The sequence below is a fragment of the Triturus cristatus genome, chromosome 7, assembly GCF_964204655.1.
Source record: "Triturus cristatus chromosome 7, aTriCri1.1, whole genome shotgun sequence".
In the NCBI taxonomy this organism is placed as follows: domain Eukaryota; kingdom Metazoa; phylum Chordata; class Amphibia; order Caudata; family Salamandridae; genus Triturus; species Triturus cristatus.
In genome coordinates, this window is record NC_140590.1 from 26736022 (window position 1) to 26750851 (window position 14830).

The 14830-nt window shown below is 48.2% G+C and overlaps 1 protein-coding gene across 1 annotated transcript in view; it reads left to right on the plus strand.

Moving 5' to 3' along the window:
* LOC146808723 (cell adhesion molecule CEACAM8-like) overlaps window positions 1-14830 on the plus strand; it is a 468434-nt gene that overhangs the window by 419745 nt on the left and 33859 nt on the right. Inside the window, exon 5 of the mRNA XM_085614223.1 lies at window positions 1919-1950. Within this exon, the coding sequence (XP_085470349.1) occupies window positions 1919-1950 (32 nt within the window). The remainder of the gene's footprint in view (window positions 1-1918; window positions 1951-14830) is intronic.

Consider the following 14830-nt stretch of genomic DNA (forward strand, 5'->3'; position numbering starts at 1 on the left):
ATTGAACAGATTCCCATTGGATCTGAGGTAATTTGGCAGAGAGTTCCAAAGCTTTGGCACTAAATATGCACCTGAATTATCACCTGATTATGTAACCAGGTGACAGGGTGGCATGGTTGCCTCATTTGCATCCGAGTCAATCGTGCCCTTGCAAGGGTATTGTAGCTAACTTGTCCAAATACACAGCGGGCTGAGAGATTTGGCACTATTTGTTCAGACGCATGAGTGCTACGTAGATCCACATCAAATAGTAGCCCAGATACCGTGGGTTTGGGATAGCCGCCAACAAACTCTGAGCCTAAGTATGCAGCACATGGGACTCTAGACTGGACCTGTGAGGAGGATCATGCACAGCTCCTCTTCTGACTGCGGTTGTCCCCACCGGTCTAGGAGGTGGAGTGATCTGACAGCGCCATCTTCCTTCTCCACCCAAACGCTGAAGACCCTCCGCCCCTATAGATGACGGTGTTTGGACAGTGCAGCTAGGACCATCCTAGACATTGAGACACAGAGATTTACCTAGCCATATATACCGAGGGGCCACAAGTTCTAGTCAGCTTTCAGTCATAGGATAGTGTTTAGGGGACCTAGCTGGCAAGAGCACGCATGTACGTTGGCTCTGTGCATCTTCGCAACCTCTTTAAGAACCTGGAGCCCTATAGCGATGAGTCAAGCACCTGTTTTTTTTTTGTTTTTTTTGCGTCATGTGTGTCTAAAGTTCACACATATAAATCTGCATTTCTCCTTCTTAATGCAATGACTTTAGGCAGCATGCCTGCGACAGAGATGCAATCTTTGCTCACTGCTTTTGAGTTGATCTGTTTAAAGTTAGGCAATAATTTGGAGGTGTTCTGAGTTATCTAAGCTTTAGAAACCTCTAGTACAGCAAAACAGGCGCTCGGATGATCATAATACGACTCCCCTCTACTCTTTTTTTTTTTTTTTTTTTTTTTTTTTTGTCCTCATTGCTACCATGGTTCCAATGCCAAGCCAGATTAGCTTGCACATGACTGTCTCAGTTCATAAGAACTGGCAGGGATAAGGAAAACGAGATGGAAGGTACACAATATCCCTCAGCCATTGCAGTGTCAATCTTAGAAGGCGAAGAGGCAAGCGATTCCCATTTTATAAACCACCAAGGTGAGCCCGGGCTAGGACCAGGTAGAGACAAATCACATGGTGTAAACGGCAATGGGAGCACCATAATAGGATAATCATGGGACCCGGGGAAAAAAAGAAAAAAAAAAAAAAAAACCCGGAAATCAGTGAACCCATGATAACAAATGCCAGAAAGCTTCTTATTCTGATTGCCAGCTCTAACAAGGTCCATACGTGATGTAGACAAAACGGAGGTCTGCCATTCACTGAAGGAGGGTGGAGTCGGGTCTTTCCACTTCTTGCAGATCCCCCTTCTTGCCAACAGCAACTCTTAGGTGACGGGTACATGTACACTGAACTCCTGGTTTGGTGTGTTGTCCTGGCTTTGGTGGAGGAGACTTGAAGAGGCTAGGGACAAGGGGGAGGGTTGGCGGGTTGAAACTGATGTAACAGCCTACCAGTTGAGTCCCTGATTGGGACCTTGTGTTTGAATGAAGGAAAAACGGCTACACGATACCATTTTGTAATTCTATGGTTTTTACCCAGTAGGTCCATATTTTAGTTGTGGACACGTATGACTTCAGAGTTCTGCAGAATTATGTCCCTGTCCCTCCTCTACTTTCTGCATTCACGTATGCCGCTTTTACACTTGAAATATTATTTTCATCATATCTTTACTCTCCGTAGTGATCCGACTTTAGGTCTGAAATGTCACACCCTGTAAATGTGTCTCACAAGCGGTATGCTATATGCAAATATGTATATTTTATGTCCAAGTAACTATTTATGTTGGTAAATTCTTGTTAATCTTTCTTTTCAGTTGAAGACTCACCAAGTCAAATGGACAATCAGGTAAGACACATTTGTGAACTATTGCATGGTTCTGTCACCTTAGATATTTCAAAACCTTCCCCGCACCACTACGCACACACCTAAACTCAGTTGTTCACTCTATCATGCTCACCTTTTCACACGCATCTTTGAACTGAGTCAGTGGCAATAGTGGTTGGCATGGATCGGGGCTGTGGGGGGGGGGGGGGGGGGTTGAGGGTAAATAAAAAATTAAATTAAACTTACCTCCTTGCCGGGTCCTCCTCGCAGTATCCTCCTCTTCGCGTCCATCCTCTGGCCGGAACAGGAAGCTCTGAAGCTTCTCTGAGCCAATCATTGGTCGGAGCACTGTGGTTCGGTGCTCAGATGGGGGCTGGAAGCCTGAGCATGTTCCTCACCCAAGCTATAATGCAGCCTGGGTGGAGAACATGCGAAGTGCGCATGAATGTTGGGCCGGCCCGAGATAGCCGGCCAAACATTCATGCGCACTTGGGGATTGAAAACCACTCCTCCTTTCCACTCCCGTGCTCTATCAGCAGAGCAGCCCCACCTGGCAAAGCTGCTACGCCCATAACAGGAAAATATAAAATGATAATCACATTGAATACTATAATTATTTTTTCCTTACACTGCTGAAAAGAAGTGAGGCAACGCTCCTCCTCCTTAGCAGAGGAGCCGCCACTGGCTAATGGCAGTTGCTCATCTGCGCTACTCTTTCCCCTGCACACGCCGTGCTTGTCTCTTGTGGTCAGTGATAAAGCGCTTTGCACTGTGTAAATCTTGGTGCAAACTTGGGTATAGACTGAGCTCTCCGATTAATCTTTAGATCCGAGCGACGCTACTCATCACAGTCCGTGCAGTGCAATAACGTGAAGCACATGAGGCTCCACATGAAGGACAGAGAGTATTAGATTTGCAGACTTTGAAGGTTTATTAAAAGATTAGCGAAGTTGCAAATTCAAATAATCAAATTAGCTGGAATTCAATGGCTAGTACATTAATGCATTAGTAATCATATTTAAAAGCAATGCAAAATCATAAATGCAAAGACAAACAGTTATAAAGTTGTCTCAAATAAAGCAGAGAAAAACACTTTTCCATAAAGAGGATACCCTGCACTGCTCAGCTGGCAGAAGGACAGGGAATTGGGGAGAAGTCAGAGTGAAGGTGTCAGCATGGAAGCCTTTGAAAGACAGGTACAACTTCTTCTTAGAATGAAAGGGCAGCATAGGCAATAGGAAAGAGAAGGAATTCCCTCCAAGAGACAAGTAAAGCTTCTTCCGGCAAGGACCAAAGGCATCTGATCTTGTGTCTACACTGCAGGAGTTTAAAGCAGTTTTTTGTACAATTTTGCTTCTACACATGACTCCCAGGAGGGGAACCAATGTGGGTTTATGACCAGAACGATGTAGCATTTTTATCAGTTACACAAGCATGAGCCCGATGCTGGCTTTGTAAATGTCCTTCGGACTCCAGTTATCTACAACATAACGAGATACATTTGGCTCAGAAGAATGGTCAATAACATATCCTATAATGAGTCCGTAAAAGAAAAATTTACGTGGAAAAGAAGAAACAGATCATATATTCTTCGAAGTTGCTGGCACAGGTTTTTCCCAGAAATGAAAATAAAGAAAACACATGTAAATAAAAATATGGCAGCCTCACGGCCATCTTAACATACGGCCTATGATAACCACTGTCAGATAAACATGGCTAGCGCACAGTAAATACATTTGTGTGTTGCATGTTAATATTCTTGTGTTCAAATCATTTAGCGATGAAAACTCTCCACCATCAATGCCTGAGAGGTGAATGAAGTGGAAGCGGTGAATCCACACGTGTCCTCTCTGCACTCTGTAGCCTGCGGGGAGATTCCGTAGAGTTCGGTCAGTTTGGTGCCCATGCGAGGAAGTCCAGCGAAGCCAGCATCCCCCGAAAACACGGTCTATTCTGAAGTCAGGCGGTAATGAGACCGCAGGGGACCCTCAAGATATATTCAAAACCTTCATTATGTATTCACGGGTGAACCATGGTGCTCCATGTTTATAACTTGTCGCGTTTGAACGGCTAACGTTAACCCTTTGTGGCCACGTGCTGTACTGGGGTGCAATCTGTGCGTATGTACTGCTGGTATTTCTCTCTACCCCCTTACACCATGGTGTTTGGCTTCAGAAGTCTCCATGGCCTATGCAATGCTATCAACCCCCCTATTTGTTAATTCTTTTTTATATTTATCCGGAGGTTTGCTATTTTTGATTGGATGTCATTTCCTTATATACAAGAATCAATATATGAAACCAATTATGCTGCAATGCAAGGTCTGAACATGACACAATTATACAAATCCTGCACCTGGAGTGGCACAGTGAGGCGATAGCTTGTACCAAGGAAAGGAATTTGGAGAAAGAGCTGCGAAGAATGAGGGTGGTGGGGGGCACGTAAAAGGTTTTTAGTGCCTCTGCACCTTTCAGTGTGTACTTAATGGAAACAAATGGACTCTAGAAATAAGGGTGAGTGAAGCTGGATGTGACATTCATGGTCCCACACTTGAATGTGTGGAAGGCTGACTTATATCTTCCTTGTATTCTGAACCCTAGTGCCTACTACAATCGTTTCTAGACCTAAATGAGGTCTAAAAGTTTAAACTCAAGTATTACTTATTGGTGGCTGGGGTGGGACTGTAGCTCAGCGGCTCAGTGTGCGCGTGGCCTTGTTGCGCTGCAGCTGCGCAGGATGCTGTACGCTGCAGGTCCCTAGGAGCAACGTTAGCTTACAGGCTACCCACGAGGTGGACTAGACTAGAGGGAGGTGGAGAGATCCAACAGGGCTGTGATAGTGCTTCCTGTTAATTCTGCAAAATGTAACACATTTATCGAATATTACTGGGAAGATCTGTGGGACATCAGGTCTTGCACCGCTGCTGAATGGTCATGAAATAGTGAACCCAAAGCAGAAGAGGTTGCAGTGGTTCCGCTTGAGGGAATTGTAGTGCACAAAAGGGACAATGTCATTGAATGTAAGGTAGTGGAAAGCCCCCAGCAAGGATTATGGGAGGCTGGAGGGGGTGTATGACAGCTATTTATCTCAAACCTGCTGCCTGTCGCTGTATATTGCATTGTCTCACAGCTGGTTCTGTGTAATTCAGACACAGAAGTGTGTTACCCAAGACTTGTGGGGGAGAGCTGTTAAAAGAATCTAGGGGGCTTATGTACAAGCCCCTTGCACTGCTGGTGTGTCACTCTTTATATGGGAAAAGATGACATACCAGCAGCGCAAGGGGCTTGTAAATAAGTCCTTAGGTGTGTACTGCTGTGCAGACCATTAACACTTTGAGGCTCCGCCGTACAAAATGCTGCTCCTGACCTCTCCCTGAGCTCCTCTATTTTCAACTCCCTCTTGAAAGATTCATTCGCTGGGTTCTAGATTCAGGCTCCAAAACCAATCTAAGAATTTTCTTTGTGCATTCATTTAAATACAGTGACAACCTCTTGATTTTGGGTACTGAGTTAGAGGAATTGGGGCACTGTTCACACTCACCCAAGGTCAGGCTTTCTTCCCTTCCTCGTGCCACTCTATAACAATGCAAAATACACACAATTGATGGACGAAATGCAGAAAAAATCCAAACATTCACCCCCAGTCAAGAGATCTGGGTTAAATCCATCATTCTTTTGCCCACCATGCCACCCCAGTTTAGACCTGGCCATATGCAAATCAGTCTTGACCCTGTGCCTCATGGGAACAGTCCAGCCTGAACTGCCAAGCCAGGTCCTCCCTGGACCGGAAACAAGCATACTAGGACCGGTTTCTAAACTGGGGTGGCATGGTGAGCAAAAGAATGATGGATTTAACCCAGAAATCTTGACTGGGGCTGAATGTTTTGATTTGTTCAGCATTACGTCCATCAATTGTGTGTCTTTTGCTTTCTCGCCCGAAGTGCGCCGGGTATGCCCAGACGTGGGTCTTGGGCTCACTGTGCCACTGGAATCAAGCTATCATGGCTGATGAGGGCTGAAAGCCGGAAACCGGTCCTAGGATGCTTGTTTCCGGTCCAGGGAGTGTAGGAGAGTAGGGTCTGCAATCCTATGATCACCCAGATTTTTTGCTTTTGCTTCATTGGTTTACGACTTTCCCTGGCTGTGGGCCTGCCAATCAGACCCACAGCCTAGCTGTTCTCTCTCGAAATTAACACACATGTACATTAGGTGCATCCACTAATTGGAACTGGGCCGCCTTGTCAGTCCCTGTCTCAGCATACCACAGGTATCCAGGGCATCGGTGTACCCAGGGCCTACCAGGGGCTGCAGCATGTATTATGCCACCCCTGGATGGCCGCCCAAATTTGACACAACTGGCTGCACGACAGCTGGGGCAAGGTGGTGTAATCACCCGTTGCTGTAGGTGTAGTATTCCTATACCTAACCCTAAAATGGACACATGGATTCCTATCAGTCACTCCTATGGCAGGCCTTATCAATCCTGAAGGCAGAGTGCTGGGGATCATGTGGGAAGGTGCTCTGGCGCGAGCTGAGCCCGTCGACGGCTTTCGGAACCAAGTCCTAAATAGCCGTTCCATGGTGACGCGGGCCAACTACCTTAAGATGCATTATAATCCTTGCGGTTATTTGCTAACTTTGGCATCGCATCACCTACACATGTCGAGTAAGGTGTCATACGAATTGAATACGAACCCCTCGCCAATTCTGGCGACGGGGTTAGCATTCCCCCCTTTTAGAGGGGCACGACATGGAAGTAACCTTGAACCCCGGTTAAAGTTGACTCAAGCCTCAGCATCACAAAATGGATGCTGCCACCAGACACAAGTCTGGCCTCCTGCTGCTGGGAGACCTTCCAGCGAAGGGGGCTTGGACAAAGGGTTTCCTGTCGAGGGCGGTGTTAGCACCATCCCAGACAGGGTTTGTGTATCCCAGGTAGGCAGGGCTGAAAGGAAGGTGATTGCAAGTGGCACCCCGGTGCTCGCTGTGCATAGCCCGGCTCAAACCAGTTTCGGGGGCACACCAGCCCCTGAGCTGGAGCGAAGCCGGACAAAGGATAGGGGTGTAACCACCCCCCTCCTGGTCCCACCCATAGGTAGGACCTAGTCGCAGGCCAGCCCCTTTTTCCTAGAATAAAGGTGGGAGCGGGTCCCCTTCCCAAATTGGATAATTCTGAATCTTGAACTACTTTCCACGAAAGGAACTCTTGACTTCTCTGAAGACTCTCCCTTGTGGCTAAGGAGTAGCCACCCTGCACCAGCAGGCACCAACTAAGCGCTTGCGGTTTGCTGTCCGCCTCCCCAGCATCCACGATATCTGCGTGGGGGCCCTTCTGCTCCTTGCTGTTCACCGCGTTGTCCGACCACTCGCCGATCGGCTTGTGGCCCTCTTCACGACGCACCACGATAGTTTGTTTTTCATCACTAGTCTGGTTGCTCCAGACTGGCCCTTGCTCCCCTTCAACAGAGGAGTACCTCGGACCCTCCTGGTCCACTCCAGACGCCATCTTGACTCCCCCGCGTGGGTTTGCCACTGCCAAGACCTGCTGCCCCACTCCTGGGCCCAGCATCATCGACAGCAGACACCTTCGTGGGACAGCTCGCCCTCCATCCTGGTCGCCGCCGCGCCTCCTGGTCCGAGGAACAGCCGAGTCCGACGTCATCCACTCACCTGGTCGAGGTGACTTCAGCCGGTACCTTCCTGGTACCCACACGATCGCTGGCTAGCGGTTGAGAACTGAGTCCCCTCTGCTTTCAGGTTTCCTTCAACACCGATCCAGGCTTGGATCTCGCTGAAACATCGACACTGGTCGCCTGCCAGCAACTTCTTCTTTCAGGCTCCTGAGACTACAACGAGGACTCCCGACATCTTGCCGAACCTCACGCAGCCGCAGCCTCTGGGCTAGGTAACTCGAGCATTTCGGTGCTCCATCGCAGGTTCGCTCTACAAGTGTCCAGTTCCTTTTTCGTTTAGTCCCACTGATCGGATCACTCCGGAATCAGTAACTCCAGACTCTAACCACTCGCATTTCACTGTTAGCGTAGATGGTTTCTCGTGCCCTTCGGGCATTTGTGTAAATTGTGCAGCTGAAGTATTTTCTAAGAGTTTTGTAGTGTGCTTAGCTCCCTGACTCATAAAGAGCCAGGGTAGTCTTGTTATAAATAAATATCTTTTATTTTCATAACAACTTGTGTGGTGTCCTTTCACTTGACGTTCAAGGGGTATATGTGATGGTAAACAGCTGGCTTAACACGCCCTCTAGAGTTTAGCCTAAAGACTGCTCGTATCCACGCTACTAGGATAGCTGGTCTAAAAGGTTGACTTACAACCAATCATCAATAAGGGTCGTTTGGAATGATACACAGTGATCACTAGAATAGTGAGCACTACATATCAGGCCAACTTCTCACATTGGTGAGCAGCGGTTGGGATTTGAGCTTGCTGTTGTTTTACCACACACGTATCCTAAGAATATCAAAGTGAAAGATCACATAAGTACCCGGGTACATATAACTTAACTTAGAATACTCTGAGTTCTACTGAACCAGCTGTTGTAGCGTAACAGGGCTTAGCACACCCTGACTACAACTCTTAGCAAGGGATCAGTAGGTAAACAAATAGTGTAGGTAGGTGCATCACTTACACCTCACTAGAAGCATGTCGGTCCACGGAGAGTCTGCGGAGACTCCCTTAGTGGTCAGTGACCCTCCACAGGTCATGTCACGATATGCAGCTCTTAGCTTCAAGGAGATGAGACAACTGTGTGCCTCCAGGAAGCTAAACCAGGGTTCTAACCCTACCATCGCATTTCTGATAGGTCTCTTAGAGACGTACGATGCCAGGAGGTCCTCTAACACAGGTCCCCCCGATGCTGATGGGAACATGCCTCCCTTAGAGGGAACCCTTGGTGACCCAGACCTCGACCTCCATACAGAGGAGGAAGACGAGGAGGAGTTATCAGGAGACGAGGCAAACAAAGGTCCAGTGGTAGTCGGTAGGCTTACGAGGACCAACTTAAGCAGGCATGAGAGTGGAACTGGGGGAGCCCCGGGCCCACGCTCAAGCAGGCCTAACATTGGGAACGGACGAGCTAGGTCTCTCTCCAGAGGCTCTAACAGATCTGTTCGAACACATGTCTCTCAGGCATCTTCTCAGAGAGGAATGACGTCCCCTCAGAGAAGGGAGCATGAAGCAAAGATGAGGGAAGTCAATCTGAGGATCGAGCGGGAAGAACTTGCCCTCGCCAAAGAAAGACTTGCCTTAGCCCGAGAGCAGAAATTAAGTGGGTTAGATCCCACTGGTGGCAGCATTCTCCTTAGAGAAAAAGACAGGGGTATAGACACTAGACACCTGGGTAAAATAGTGCCCCCCTTTAAGCAAGGGGACGACATCCACAAGTGGATAACTGCTTTGGAGAGGGCCTGCACTGTCCAGTGCGTCCCCCAAAGTCAGTGGGCAGCTATACTGTGGCTCTCCTTTGAAGGTAAAGGTCGAGACAAGCTCCTCACTACTAGAGCTGAGGATGCAAACAACTACCAAGTCCTGAAGAATACACTGATTGATGGGTTTGGCTTAACCACGGAACAGTACAGGTTGCTGTTCAGGGACACCCAGAAAATCCAGTCTCAGGATTGGACTGATTTTGTCGATTGTGCCACTAAGGCTTTGGAGGGCTGGTTGCTGGGTAGCAAGGTTACTGATTACACAGGATTGTACAATCTTATCATGAGAGAACAGATTTTAAACAACTGTCAGAACCAATTGTTGCATCAGCACCTTGTCGACTCGGATCTGACCTCTCCCCAAGAATTGGGAAAGAAGGCAGACAGATGGGTCAGAACAAGGGTCAGGCAGAACCAGACTCAGAACCAGGGTGGTCAGAAGAAAGCAGACCAAAAGGGTAGTAACAAGAACGAACAAAATGACCAGAAGTCTTCGACAGGCCCCCAACAAACCAAAGAGGGTGGGGGTCAGGCTTCACAGAAGAAGAAGACTCAAGAAGGCCAGTCAAAAAGGTGGTGCCAATACTGTAAAAGTAAGACTCACTGGTTTAGTGAGTGCACCAAGAAAGGAGGGCAAACTCCTGCCACTGCAGCCCCTAAGGCCCCTGCACCCCCTAGTACAGTCAGCAGTGGTAGTGCGCCTCCCAAGGCATTAGTTGGGTTAACCTTGGGAACCGAGGGGAGTGACGACTTAGTCAGCACGCTCACTCAGGCCGTCCTTGTCTGTACAGGGGATATGGATATGTCCCCTGATGCCAGTCCCAATACTTTGGGCAAATACAGACAGACACCTTTGATCAATGGAAAAGTGGCTCAGGCCTACAGGGACACTTGTGCCAGTGTCACCATGGTGACGCCTAACTTTGTGGACCCTGGACAGATCATGCTAGGTACCGATTACCTAGTGACCAATGCCAGCAACGTCACTACCAATCACAGTATGGCAGTTGTTGATTTCTCCTGGGGAGGGGTAAGTGGCCCGAAAAAGGTTGTGGTTAGTTCAGACCTCCCCGTAGAATGTCTGTTGGGCAATGATTTGGAAACATCACAATGGTCAGAAGTGGAGCAGAGGACTCACATGGAAATGTTAGGCTTGCCAGCACATGTCCTTGCTGTGACCAGGTCACAGGCCAAAAGATGCCCCACTGAACAGGTGCTGGATCCTGGAAGAATGGACCAGACACCTTCCAAGAAAAGGAGCAGTAAGGGTAAGGCTTCGCCTTCCCCCTTGCCCCAGGTCGTGGATCAAGTGTCTGAGGAGGCTGACCTTAAAGAACTGAGGGAAACTGAGCCGAAAGAGCTTGAACCTGGTCAGGTTGAGTTTCTGGGCTCAGGGGGACCCTCCAGGGAAGACATGGGGAAGGCACAGTTAGACTGCCCCTCACTTGAACCCCTCAGACAGCAGGCTGCTGCTGAGGCTGCAGGGAACGCCACAGGTACCCACAAAGTGTACTGGGACGATGGACTCCTGTATTCCGAGGCAAGGGACCCCAAGCCTGGCGCGACCAGGAGGCTGGTCATCCCCTTGTCTCTGAGAGGTTTCCTTCTTACCTTGGCCCACGAGATTCCCCTTGCAGGTCACTTAGGCCAGAATAAGACTTGGGACAGAATTGTCCCACACTTTCACTGGCCCCACATGTCCGAAGATACGAAGGAGTTTTGCCGCTCCTGTGTCACTTGCCAAGCCAGTGGTAAGTCAGGTGGCACGACAAAGGCCCCCCTGATACCACTACCGGTGGTGGGGGTGCCCTTTGAACGAGTGGGGATCGACATTGTCGGACCAATGGAACCCCAGACATCATCAGGGCACAAGTTTATACTGGTGGTGGTGGACCACGCCACCAGGTATCCTGAAGCTATTCCCCTTAGGACCACTACAGCACCTGTGGTGGCACGGGCCCTAGTTGGAGTGTTCTCCAGAGTGGGCTTCCCTAAGGAGGTTGTCTCAGACAGAGGTGCAAACTTCATGTCGGGATATCTGACTGCAATGTGGAAGGAGTGCGGTGTCAACTACAAGTTCACCACACCCTATCACCCGCAATGCAATGGGCTTGTTGAGAGATTCAACAGGACCCTAAAAGGGATGATTCACGGACTACCTGAAAAGCTTCGGCGGAGATGGGATGTCCTGATACCCTGCCTCTTGTTCGCCTACAGAGAGGTCCCGCAGAAGGGGGTTGGCTACAGCCCTTTTGAGCTTCTGTTCGGACATCCTGTAAGGGGACCCCTTTGTTTGGTAAAGGAAGGATGGGAGAGACCTCTCAGAAAGCCGGCATCAAACATTGTGGACTTTGTGCTCGGCCTCCGCTCGCGGATGGCGGAGTACATGGAAAAGGCATCTAAAAACCTTGAGGCGAGCCAAGAATTACAGAAAGCTTGGCACGACCAAAAGGCTGTCCTGACTGTGTACCAGCCTGGACAGAAGGTGTGGGTGCTGGAGCCAGTGGCCCCAGCAGCACTCAAAGACAAATGGTCTGGGCCCCACACGATCATTGAGCAAAAGGGAGAGGTCACCTACTTGGTAGACCTGGGAACTCCCCGGAGCCCCCACCGGGTGCTCCATGTAAACAGGCTCAAGGCATATGTCGACAGGGAGGGCATGGGCTTGCTCATGGCCACAGATGAGGGACAGGAGGAGGAGAGTGACCCTCTCCCGGACCTGCTCTCTCAGAACCCTGACGATGGGTCAGTAGATGGTGTTGTCTTTTGCGGCAGCCTCTCTGGACATCAACAAAAGGATTGTAAACAGGTTCTTCAATCCTTTCGACATATGTTCTCTCTGACACCCAGTGAGGAAATATGAATTTTGTGATCAGTTATGTCCCCTATCGTAGACCCCAACGGCTCCATGTGCATGCTATAAGTACATGTATGTTCCCTCGAGTTCCAGTTTTGAAGACGCAAATACATGTGCGTCCACCGTCAACATGTCCTCTTTCAGATCCGCCATGAATGGGTCAGATATTCCATTCTTAAGTATGAAAGGCCACCGACTTTATGTGGTTCACTTTCCACATTTTACAGATTCAGGCGAGTAGGCCCTGAATTCTGCCATCAAGCCTTTTCCTGCCTTCTGCCTCTGAAAGCTCCAGTCCGAGCCTGCATCTGTATCCATGAACTTTGTCCTACTCCCTGCGCGGCTAACGGTGCCTGATCCAGCCTGTTGCCTGCCAAAAACTGTATTTCACCTTCAAGATTATCTGCTCCGCTCCTCATCCGATGCATTCCTGTCTAGTAGTTTAGGTAAACATTCTTCCAGCTACCGTGCTAAGGGCCAGGCCTCGCTGTCCTCGTGCAAGTAATTCATAGCCCCTGTTACCATGGAAGATTCCTGCCCCCTCGCATCTCATGTAGACACTTAGACGCTTGTACACGCACTAAACAGTCAGTATAGAATAGATTCTATCCTAGAGACCTTTCCTTTTGGATAACACAGTTCTTTAAACATAGGATATTAGATATGATTTGGGATTAGGTTGACATGACCCCCCAGACTTCTGTCTCCACATGTAGAGCTAAATGTCAAGTCCCCTTCACCCTCTAGTTGCACGTCAATCACACGTCATGCGGCTGCGCGCGCATCTTTGCCAAATATTTCTGCTGACATTGCAGGATTCTCTTATGAATCCACCCACTTGTGACATCATGTATAATGACGTTTTATAAGTTACGCCTATATGTCCTCCTTTTTAGTTACGTATGCCTATTTTATCTGTATTATCAGCTGTTACGCCTCTTGCATCTGTCTTAACGTAATGCTTTCCATATAAATACCATTACCTGTCAATAATGTATGGCCTTCCTTCCTGAACTCTCGTGGTGATGGAATTTGAAGCCTGCAATTCGAATTGTATTTCCTTTGTAAAGGAATAAAGCCTTTTAGAACCTCTAATACCACGGATTCTGCCTCTTATATTTACTGAGTTATTCTTACTAGACTTTACCGCATAAAAAATAGTACCGGTAATGAAATATTTACCACATAAATTGGCGCCCGAACAGGGACACTTTCTCATCTCACGCGCCGGAGGTGCGTTGCAGGCCCGGTCTCCTGCCACAGCTGAACGGACAAAAACGCGTACCTGCAGGATTTCCTGTATCTCCCTCCGGCCAAGCGGGGGCGACTGAGGCTGCGATCAACACCCAGACGAGGCGGTGAGAAGTGCGAAGTATCCCGACCAGAGCCTAGCTGAGAGAGCAAGATCCGAGGTATATAGAGGCCCACCAGGTTCCGAAGTTCCGAGTCCAGCCGAGTCCAGTCCGGTCTAGTTTCAGTTCCGTTCCGAGGCCTTCCGTTCCGAGCTACCCGGTGAGTACCATTGCCGGGGAGGCATTTAACGTGCACATAGTCTGTGCCGGTCAAGACGGGTTTGGGTACACAAATCCGGTCTGCACTGTTTCAGCAGTGTATCTGTACTGTTTAGCAGTATATCTAGTATGTCTTGCATATAAATAAGTATTATCTAGTGTCAGTATTATGTCAATAACTAGTTTTCTATTAGTTATCATCGTTCGTTAAATGTTAAATGTTAAATGTTTTAATACGTTCTATACATTGTGGTGTGAATGACTGTTCATTATTGTGTTTATTTGTATTAAGTGTGTTTAAGATTAAGTAACCAGATCTAAAAATGCCGCTCTTTTCGAAATTAAGACAGATCAAAACTAGAAAAGGGGTACTCGAAGAAGCTGTTCCCATTCCACCTAGGGATACCCCAGGATACTTTATGTATCATAAACATGGCCTAGATGCCGTATTATTTCTTGATTTATGGGTGGACTACACCAAGGATTTGCCAGAAAGTCAGAGATTGCCCGCAGCGGGGACCTGGGATGCAGATTGCATCATGAGAGTAGAAGAAGAATTATGGAAAAAGAAAGCCAGACAGTCACAGAAAGATGCCATTGAATTATGGCGTAAAGAATCATATAGACGTACAGAAAAAGCGCTCAGACAGGAAGAGAAAGGTAGAGAGAATTCAAATAAAGCCCGAGAAAATCTATTAATTGAGGAAGGTACCCGAGTAAAATCAGAACAAGTAGATAGACAAAGAAACACTCTTATGAATGGTATGTATCCTCTTCTGGCCGAAGGGTTACCTAAGGCTACCCCGGAAATACCAAAAGACTTGACTCCTCCATTGCTCCCGATAAAAGCACATCCCAAAACACATCCCAAAACAGCAAAAGACGTTTTCCTTTCCTCCTATTTAGATGACGTAGCTCCCGAGTATGCTAATACCATACCACACACACCGCTTGCCGATGGTGTCCAACATCAAGAGCATCCGTCTGTATCCCCGCAACAACAAACTCCTACACAAGTTCCCACAGGTCCGTCCGTTTCTACTGTTTTTCCCACATCTACGATTTCTATCTTACGCCCAACGAATCCTTTCT